General features: G+C 41.9%; 2 protein-coding genes across 2 annotated transcripts in view; both read right to left on the reverse strand.

Annotated features, from left to right (window-relative positions):
* Positions 1–1,119: 1,119 nt before the first annotated feature.
* LOC146465212 (uncharacterized) lies at positions 1,120–3,679 on the reverse strand. Its single transcript, XM_085128800.1, has one exon. The coding sequence runs from the start codon at positions 3,595–3,597 to the stop codon at positions 1,120–1,122; it is 2,478 nt and encodes an 825-aa protein (XP_084984926.1). The 5' UTR covers positions 3,598–3,679.
* Positions 3,680–6,309: 2,630 nt separating this feature from the next.
* The window catches only part of LOC146465213 (uncharacterized), a 5,631-nt gene continuing 1,007 nt past the window's right edge, over positions 6,310–10,933 (reverse strand). Inside the window, exons 2-5 of the mRNA XM_085128465.1 lie at positions 9,482–9,668; positions 8,733–8,816; positions 8,423–8,454; positions 6,310–8,006 (exon numbers count right to left, since the gene is read on the reverse strand). Of these exons, the coding sequence (XP_084984591.1) occupies positions 7,572–8,006; positions 8,423–8,431 (444 nt within the window). The 5' untranslated portion in view covers positions 8,432–8,454; positions 8,733–8,816; positions 9,482–9,668 and the 3' untranslated portion in view covers positions 6,310–7,571. The remainder of the gene's footprint in view (positions 8,007–8,422; positions 8,455–8,732; positions 8,817–9,481; positions 9,669–10,933) is intronic.

A 10,933-nucleotide genomic window follows, 5' to 3' on the forward strand; every position in this document is an offset into this window, starting at 1 on the left:
CATTAGTGCTTCTACTTCTTTAATGGCAGTTTGGAGTTCATCATCATTCAGCCCTGCATTTCCAACAATTGACTTCAAGGTTTTCGTGGCTACTTTAATCAGGGACTCAAACATTCCTCCAAAGTGTGAACCAAGGGGCGGATTCCAGTTCCACTTGATCCCCTTGTTTGCAGCGTCGTCTGCAATGCCCTTATGATCCATTGACTGAACAAGCTCTCGCAGCTCCCTCTCGGCTCCCACAAAGTTAGTACCGTTGTCACTTGTGACTTCTTCTGGTCTCCCCCTGGTAGCCACCAACTGAATGCATTCAAGAAATCTGCGCTACTCAGAGAAAATGCCATCTCAAGATGCACGGCTCTGGTGGCTGCACATGTAAACAAGCACAAGTACCTCTTGGCGGAAACTCTTCGTGTCATCTTGGTAAAGAACGGCCCAGCGTAATCAACACAGGATTTCGCGAACGCCCTCATGGTTGTTCCAAGTCTGGGTTCCGGGAGAGGTGCCATTATCTGCACTGCCGGTTCTGCGCGCCGCTTTTCGCACACCTTACAGTCTCTGTCCCAATTCTTCACTTCCTGACGACCATCCACAACCCAGTAGTGATGTCGCACTTGTGGTAAGACGTGATTTACCCCTGCATGGTGACACCGATTGTGTACATCTGCTACAATTAGGCGAGTAATGTGATGCTTTTTTGGCAGTATCATTGGGTGAATAGCATTGTAAGGGAGAGCTGCTCTAGCAAGTCGTCCGCCAACTCGTAACACGCCCGCTTCATCCATGGTTGGGGTTAGCGCTTTTAGATGGCTCTGCTTCCTCACTTTCTTCCCTCTGTTCAAGTTTTGCACCTCCTCTGGGAATCGCTCACTCTGTGCTTGTTTCACCCAGAACTTTCTAGCTTCATCTAACTCAGCAGGTGTCAATGACTCTTTCATCTGTGCTTCTGGAAGGTTGTCCCTCTTCTTAACCTTGGGAGACAGCTTGGCAACAAATCTAATCACCCACGCAGTGACTCTTATCAGTCTGGTCCAGCTGGAGTACTTCAATGGATCCATCAATGGTTCAGAAACATCAGTTACGAACGTCATCTTCAGCTTGGCTATTTCCACTTGGCAGTCTTCAGAAGTCTCTCTCTCGGATAAGTTTCTTCTGGGGCCAGCATTCTGGGGTGTGGTATAAGAACTCAGGTCCACGGAACCAGCGGTGGTTCACAGTCAACTGACTTGCATGTAGACCTCGGGTCGCGTCGTCAGCACAGTTAAAGTCAGTTGGAACATGACGCCACTGTTGAGGATTTGACTTCTGATGAATCTCTGAGATTCTGTTTGCGACAAAAGTCTTGTACCTCCTGGACTGTCCCTGAATCCAACAAACAACATCCTCACTGTTCGTCCATATTGTACAAGCCTCAAACGGGATCTGTGACAGCTCTGCTACCTTCCTCAACAATCTGACTCCCAATACTGCAGCCATCAACTCTAAACGAGGGATGCTTGTTGCCTTCCTGGGGGCAACCTTAGCTTTCGCTGCAACAAACCGCACCATTACTTCTCCACTCTCATATTTATGCCGGACATAACTGACCGCTGCATACGCCAACTGTGAAGCGTCGACCATTGTGTGAATCGAGCTGTCAACAACACGCTTTCTCTCTGCACGATAACACCTCGGAACCCGAACTCCAGCAAGCTCTGGCAACTCATTAAACCACCCTTGACATCTCTTCTTCAAATCAGTTGGGAACTCATCATCCCAACCCAGTCCCAGCAGCCAAGTTTCTTGCATTGCCATCCTTGCTGTGATTGTAAATGGTGCTAGCATTTGAAGGGGATCAAACAGAGTTGCAAGTTTCTTCAGGAATCCTCGCTTTGTGTAGTCAATGTCCATTGGTGGGTTCAACTTGAAGGTAAACATGTCCGTTTCAACGTTCCACTGGACTCCAAGCGCCTTCATGCATGGCAGTTCTGACTCCTCAATGTTAACATTTGCTACGTGATCTTCTAGTGGCACATCCTCCAGAACCTTAGGCCGGTTGCTACACCATCGCTGTATTTTGAAGCCCGCTTCACCAAGCAGCTTGATGAGTTGATCACGAGTCTTTATCGCTTCATCGTCAGTCTCAAGCGACGCCATGATGTCGTCCATGTACATCTGAAGAAGGATGATAGCAACTGCTACTGGGTAGTCATCTTTATGGTCTTCAGCATGTTGTCGTACAATGCATTGCGCCAGGTACGGTGAAGCGCGATCACAAAACAACAGTCTCATCGCTTCGTACACTTCAGGGGGTCTGGTGAGATCTAGCCCTCGCCACAGGAAGCAGTGATATCGCCTGTCTTGTTTCGCCATAACAACTTGCGAAAACATCTCTGTGAGGTCAGCTACAAGAGCAACAGGGTTCTTACGAAATCGCAGTAACACATTGAAGATGTCTTGTTGCAGCTTGGGACCCAGCAACATGGTGTCATTCAAGCTGATTCCCCCATACCTCGCCGCTGAATTGTAGACAATCCTCACTTTGGTTGTCTGTTTGTCTTCTCTCACCACCGGGAAGTGCGGTAGATACCAGCTTTCTCCATCATCAACTTCACCTGGCTCCACCTTCCTAACATAACCCTTCGCCACATTCGCCTCCATCACTTGGCAATACTTCTCAGCAACATCTGGCCTTCTTTTGAGCTGCTTTTCGAGCGAAAGGACTCGGCCCTCAGCTCCTGCTCGATTGGAATACAATGGTGGTTGATCATCCACCCAGGGAATCCCCACTTCATAACGCCCATCAAGGTACCGTCTTGACCTGCTTGCTTTTTCTGCGGCCAGCATTTCCTCTGCGGTCAGCGGTTCACTCTTGTGATCAGCGAGTTCCCACATCTTCTGCATTAATTCATCAGCTTTCAACTCTGGAGTAGGAATAGCATGAAACCTGTAAGTGTGATTTGCTGCACGACACTCACTAACTCCACCTGGCACCTGTCCAACAACTGTCCATCCCAGCTGTGTCTTAACACCCACAGGGTCCCCTGGTTTGCCTACACGATCCTCAACTGGCAGAAGCAGTTCCTCATAGTAATCACTGCCAATGAGTAGATCGACTTCTCCACGTCCAACCGGCATTGGAATCTCTAAATCCCGAAGATGGTTCAATCCTTTCTTACTCCGGGACCAATCCATTGCTTTCATTTCACATATGCTTGGAGTTGTCCACAGAAGAACTTCCCTCTTGGTTGCACCATCCATACTTTCTACATGCACAGTCACAGTTTTGCTGTCCGTCACAACAGACGTTGCTCCAAACACTGAAACACGGAGTGGCTGACGTTCTGCTTCTAGACCTAAAGTATCAGCTACCTCTTCTCTGAGATAAGATGAACCTGAACCTCCATCTAGGAATGCATTTGCTCTAATCCTGATACCGTTTCTCCCTTCTAGAATTACTGGTACCATCTGAAGAGCCACTTTTCCAGTGCGTCTCACAGTGTCAGGTTGCTCAATCGCTCCGCAGGTTGCATAGGTTGTGGGCATTCCTGTCTGTTGTGCATTCTCTTCAGCAGCTTGTGCAGGGCGGAATGTGTCAGCAGATGGGTTTAACCTTAACATTTCCTCTGTTTTGTGCAACTGTGGGTGATGCCTCCGACCGCATCGTTCTACTGTACAGGAATCTTTTGATGAGCAACGCCATGTTCGATGGTTCCTCTTGAGGCTCAGAAAGCATAAATTGTGTTTCTTCGCTAACTCCCATCGGTTGTTCACAGTTGCTCTTTTCCAGGTCTCACACGTAGTAATCTGACGATCACCTTTGCAGACAGCACATTCCAGTTTTCCTCCTGAAGTTGCGAATGTGTTGGCTCGCCCATTTTGCCGTCTTGCCTGCCACCTTGAGCTACTTGCATTTGCTTTGGACTTCCCTCCTTCATGTTAAGGCTTCTCTGGTTCACTGGTACCTCCATAGGCCATTTCTTTGACTTGCACCTCTGTCTCCAACCATCTGCCTAGGTCACTGAGATCAACTTTCTTTGGTTCCAGCTCTATCTTCCGTCGGCTCCACCTCTCAGCAATTCTAGGCGGCAATCTTTCCATAACTTGTTGCATGTTGGCGGCTGCTTGCAGGTCTGCACCATGACCATAAGTTTTCAATGTCCTGACAATATTGTGCAGGTTGTCAACAAATGACCTGAGACTTAAAACATTTTCATCTCTCAGTGTTGGCAAGTCCAAAAGCTTTCTAATTAAAGACTTGGAGATAAGCTCTGGATTTCCAAACCGATGTTTCAACTCTTTGATAGCTTCTTCATACATTGTTCCATCAAAGACCTTTCCTGCAATAGCCTTCTCTGCCGACCCTTTTACTGATGCCTTTAAATAAATCATCTTTTGTGTTTTGGAGAGCTTTTGGTCATGAACAAGTGCTTTGAACATTCCATACCAGTTCGGCCAATGACATGGATCTCCATCAAACACAGGCAAATTAATCTTAGGAAGCGAAGGTAAGAAAGGTGGCTTACCGAAAGCTGTCCAGTCCCCAACCATTCCTTTTTCCATTGCAGACTCACGAATTTTGTTCCTCGGTTCATCATCGGCTGGTTCCTGTTTAGGATTTATCTTCTCCAACCACTCCTTTACTCTGAACTTTGTATCCTGTTCGGGGGCATCTTCTTTCTTGATAACTTCCAACTTTGGTTCGGTTTTTGCCTTGTTTTCGGCGCCAGCTGCGTTCTCGACAAGTTCTTCAAAATCTTCCAAGCAATCAACAATCTCATCTTCACTCGCTTCATCTTGTAGGAGCATCGCCTCCTTTTCTTTCCAGTCGGCTTCCGGTTGTGCGTCTTTGATTTTCAGTTGCGCGTCAAGTTCAGCTTTTTGAGCAACAATTTCCACTTCCAGTCGACATTTTTCTTTGAGCTCTTCCACTTTCAGTTTTGCGAGATTTGCCTCCCTCGCGGCCTGTCTGGCTCGTTCTCTCGACGTGGTCAAAGTGTTCTTGCTCGTCCGACTGCCTTGTTTGCTGCTGTGTCTACTGCTGGAAGTGACCGAAGTGCTCTCGGTTTTGTCCCTGTTTTGTCCTGGCACTCCCACATAGTCGCTCAAATATTTTGGTAGATTGCGTTTCCGCTTCGTATTTTCCTCATCTCCCATCGCCGTTTCTTTTCATCCGGCTCTCAAAGGACCGCTATGGATATTTATCGTTTCACAAACAAAATTCATCTATACGACAGCCATTTCATTCCATGTGCTTTTTTTAATAGCCCATAATAGTCTACATCCGGTCTAGGTCCCACGCGGTCACGAACGCCTGGGACTTCACAACAATAACTAGAAAATGTCACAAATCAGATCAGTTCGTCTCTCCATACAAGAAGAGCAAATATGTTTCATAAGGGCTTGTGACATAACTTCTGTTGTATTGGATTAAGCCCCTGCAACAGGACCATGGACAGACCATGTTCTACCATGGTTTTACCATGGTTGATCACGGTCCACAACCATGGTCAAACATGGTTTGGCAATGGTGTGACCATGGTCTGGCCATGGTCAACCATGAACATTAAATTGCACTAAGTTTGACCATGGTCGACCATAGTCAAAATGATTGTAGAAATGGGACAATATAAACCAGAGCCGACCATGGTTGAACATGGTCAATAAACATGTTAAACAATGGTCAAACATGGCCAAAAATGGAAACAATGTAAAACGTTATGCATGTATTAACATGGTTGACCGTGGTCTGACATAGATAAGGACCATGTATTAACATGGTTGACCGTGGTCTGACATTGATAAGAACCATGTATTAACATGGTTGACATGTTAATACATCACACCACACCATTGCCAAACCATGGTTGACATTGATAAGAACCATGTATTAACATGGTTGACCATGGTCTGACATTGATAAGGACCATGTATTAACATGGTTGACCATGGTCTGAGATCGATAAGGACCCTGTATTAACATGGTTGACCATGGTCTGATATAAATAAGGACGATGTATTAACATGGTTGACCATGGTCTGACATTGATATGGGCCATGTATTAAAACAGTTTACCATGGTCTGAAGATGATACGGACCAAAATTGAAGGAGTGGAATAATGCCCTAAGTGACTTAAGATGTAAGGTCAAATTCTCCTTTTGTTTCACAAGCGAATACAATGAATTTGGAAGGAGAATCTAGCTATTTTCCAGAAGTCACCTAAGGCTTTTTCCAGGCACCCCTTCAATTGTACTTTCTGTATTGAACAAGGTGTGAAAGACTGAGATAATGACATATTGAATAGCAAATAAGTAAACAAGGTTTAGGTTTATTACAATTTATTATTACATTGCAGCCCGTATTACACGGTTGACCAATGCTCATTAAATTTCTATGCCACATAGTCAAAAGAAAACTGTCAGTGACTTATAAGTTGCCATGGCATTACAAGACATTTCATATATTCTGCGTGCAGAATACATCATCTGAATCTTAACTTTTTTAATGAGTAAAGTTGAAGTTAAGTTCATATATGTACAGTCAAGTTACAAGCATTACCAGGACTGTTGCAAATATTAAAATATGTAGTGCAATAAATTCTATTGAATCCCGAAAACTTTTCCGATTCAATTTACATTATGTAACGTAACTGAACTCTCAACCAACCAGCACCACTGTAATAAGTCATATTTCACAACATTACAACTTGAGCAGTGTTTTAGCCAAGAAGTGATTAACTTTTAAAGGCATTTCAAGTAAAGCTTGTCAGTAGGCATACATTTTAAAGACTTTCACGCATGAACAGTGTAGTTTGAAATAAGCCTGCCTTTTGGGGAAAAACTGTACAAATGTATTTAAAGCACCACATTGTGAAAAGAAAATAATGGTAAGCACTATCTGACATGATGTCTTTCAATATAGAGGCACAAAGTGCAACATTCAAGATGAATGATTTAGCAATTTCATTTTTGGCCAGAACAAAATTGCTGACAGCATAAGCAAGGAATACACTGTACAGACTATACTCTTTCAGTTATCAAACCACTGACGAAAATCGCTTGCCAAACCAGCAACCATCTCATAAACTTCCTGATTTTCACAATTTTGCCATAATCCAACACTTTAGTCAAGTACAATTGAAGTGAACTAATTACACTGTACCACAGTCCTTTATCTTAAATGTACATATCTGAACACAAGTGATCAAGCCTACACCAAAGTTGACATTTACACTGTATCAAAGCCAGACTCACTAAGTAAACTTTTGTTGTTTTAAGTGACCATGAAGTAACCATAAATTATGCTTATTTGAAAGGCCTTTTGAACTATGACAAATAATGGTATTATTTTTCATTTCTGAAATATCTTCTCTTGTTCCAGAGATATTCAAGTTTTTGTTCAAAACTTGATGATTTCACAACTAGTGTCAGTGCAAAGGTAGATCACATAATAATGGCAACAATTTCGTTTTCAGGTCTAAATTAAAAAAAGGCCTGATTCTTGTTCTCTTTGACAGGCCTTTCCAACAGGCATAAATAGTTTTCACGTCATTAAAGCACATTAAGTAATAAACACTAACCAACTCAACAAGTCTCATTCACCCTTCTCTCTTTTAACAGCTTTTTGAACAGCTTGCATTTTTGCTGTTATTTGAGTGAAATTTGCCTCTTTGTGTACCTCAAGGCAAAGACTCCTAAGGAGGTCTAGCCTTGCTCCATCAAACTTAGGCTTTGCAATAGTTTTAGAATTTGGTGCCTTACCAGAAACTGAGTGTGCTAAAATTTCATCTACTGTAAACAACTTCCTCAGGAGGATGCTTACAGTGTTGAAAAGGGAAGTTGAGTTCCCAACTAAAGATCGACATTCCTTTTCTAACTCTGTGGACTGAGAAACCTGTGGGTCCAGTTCAGCAGGCTGATTTCTTTTAAGCTTCCTTGTCTTTCTTTTTATGGTGGCCAACTCATCTGTTATATTGGCAATTGATTTCTTCAATTCTGTGAACTCGGCCTCACAACTCTTGCAACAGTCCTGGAAGAAAAACATACATGTACTGTTATATTAAAGTGGTAAGAATGGAGATGGTCAATTAATCCGTTTAAGTACTTAATGTTTGGCTGTACAGGTGGAACCTTGATTTAATAAACCTGATGTTAAAAATAAATTCTTTGGTACAACAAGCAACGTTCTCCAGGCTGGCCTGGTCGTTTTTAATGTATGAGCCAATTTTTTTTAGTCCCTTGGCACTTTGTTGAGGTTCCACGGTGTTTTAAAATAATTATTATTGGCCCTTATTTTGAGAACGGTAATAAGTAATAATGATAGTTCAACACAATTTGTACAATAGTCTTAAATAGTAGTACATGTAACTGCTAAATGGCTAAACACTCAGAAAGAGAAGATACAATTGGGAAAGATAAACCATAATATGTACATGTAAGTCTCACCTGTCTCATGTTCTGGGATTGCTTGCAAACGCCTAATATGAAAGGAAAATAACTTAACTGAGTGTCAGTGTAGTAAATAAGGGAAGATGGACCAGCAAAACGGACAGCCGGTGAAGTCAGCAGCAAATTAACAGTGACTGTGCTGCTTTTACCAATTGCTTGGAATTAATTTTTATCACCTTTAATTATAAGAAATCATTGACTGCTTGTGGATGTACTGTATTTAAGGTAACACAAGTTTAAAAAATGTAATGTGCATCTATAGGCATGTTTAACTTATTCTATTTTGTTATAAAAAAAGGCTACATACTTGTCTTTCATGTGCTGTCACCATCACTATCATCGGTGCATAGTGTGTAATCATCTAATGATACATCCCCAGTACTACTGGTGCCTGAAAAGAGAAATTAAAATAAATTGCATGTGTAATGGTTAGCTATGGCGCTCTGCTGCACGCGCCTGTGGCGCGCACAAGAGCTCCACTAAAAATAACAAAGAAAGACAAACATAGGACTGCTACAGGGTGGCCGCGGCCGTTTAATAGAGGTGGCCGCCTAATACAGGTAAGAAATACAGCGTTTGTATGAGCAAACAATCGGGACTTTAAAAACTGGCCGCTTAATAGAGGGTGCCCGCTTAATACAAGGCCGTTATATACAGGTTCGACTGTACTATAACAAAGACTTTAAAAAACCGGTTATATGATCTATAGAAAACCTGTTATTTCATTTAGTGATGATTTTTTGTCCCCCTTATTTACAAATCATGCCATTAACTGAACTGGAAACTGAGTTATACTCAAAAATTAATAAGTGAACCTATTACACTGAATTTGGTTTGATTGTGTCCCCGAAAATTTACAGAGATCAAAGAGGCAGTGTCATTAGGGTACCACAATTTTGGGTCAAAATGCACTACCTTTAAAATACAAGCACTTCGTTGATATTTGACTTCAAGAAATAAAGTGAATCTTGAGTAAAAAATGAGCTAAAATAAGTAAATTAGCATTAAAAAATAAAAATAAACCCTTTTTTCTCACAAGGTCTGCATTTAACTCACAGATGCTCACTCAGTTCAACTTGCTCTAAACATGCACTTTGACAATTTGTGGTGGCATAGAAAAATACCATGGATGCGATCACTTTGCAAGTGTTGCTTGCCAGCTCCAACTTATAAAATTAAAAAAATATGAAAAATTAATCTTCTCCCACATTTCATTCAGCTGCACCTCCAGGGCTAGAGGGACCTGTACAGGAAAATAAGACAGTCATGTTAACTTATGTCCTGACCAGAGTACACAGTGTTATCTCATTCTCTTACTTCAGTCAGCATTCTCACAATGTTTTGTAGTAGCACATTCAGACAACTCAGACAACTGGCTGTCTTGTTCATAGCAAACCCAAGTCTAAATTTACATGTGGCTTTGATATAAAAAGAAAATTCCAAGCTCAAATACAAAAAGATTATTATAATGATTATTTCATTGTTAACTGTACAGATGTATGTCTGGGCAGTGCAACTTACATTGAACATGTAGTTGCACCTGCAATGAAATAGGTCACTCTTTAAGAAAACATTATTGCATTGATCAAAAGGATTGTTACTTAGTGTTCCCTTTATTTTGCTTGCTATTTTCAACTAATGAACTATGGTATCAAGTACTGATCAAATACTATCATTATGCAAGTTACAAAATTTTATTTAGTATTATTGTTCCTGAGTAGAAGTAGCAGAAGTCACGATTTACAACAAAATTAAATCAGTTAAAATAGACTCCAACAGTCATAAATATAAGTGACTTTATTGAGCAGGATTTGGTGACTTGACTCTGAAGCTGCAGTCTTGAGTCTCGACCTTGACATTAGCCCATTCTATTTATTATTCGCCCCCCCCCCCCCCCTATTGAGGGCTTTTGTGTCTACCCCCATCGGAAATAACTTTTCAAGACCCCTTCAGAAATTAAGATCAAAGTGCCGACACATTACCCCTCAGGAAAAAAGAAAGAGTTCAAAGATACCGACATAAATGCCCCCTCAGAAATAACTCTTTTAAAAAGACCCCCTCCCTCCCCCTCAGATTTCCCAGTACCTCAATAGGGGGGTGCAGATATTAAATGGAATGGCCCATTACAAAATGGAGTTGAAAATCTACAGTAAAACCGAAAATTGTGCACTTTAAGTCAGTTCTTCTGAGTGATCACAGTGACTGGCTAGGCTGTCATGAACTTTTTAGACAATGTTGCAGTGAGCTTTTCACCCGTAACGATCTTGTTAGTTCCTGATCTGAGTAAAATGAGCCATACACTCCACGAAGATCATAAACTGATCTTCACGCCAAATCAAGATCGATCACTCACGTTTTCAGCTTATACCAAGACTATCATGATATTAACCCAGCTACAAATTACTCCATAAAAACGTTTTCAAAGGCTTCATAAAAAAACTAAATGGGGAATGACCACCTCAACAATCTTCAAGAAGCACATATGCATGCTTGTTGTCTGCATGGATC

The sequence above is a fragment of the Pavona decussata genome, unplaced genomic scaffold, assembly GCF_977016875.1.
Source record: "Pavona decussata unplaced genomic scaffold, jaPavDecu1.1 SCAFFOLD_156, whole genome shotgun sequence".
NCBI lineage: Eukaryota > Metazoa > Cnidaria > Anthozoa > Scleractinia > Agariciidae > Pavona > Pavona decussata.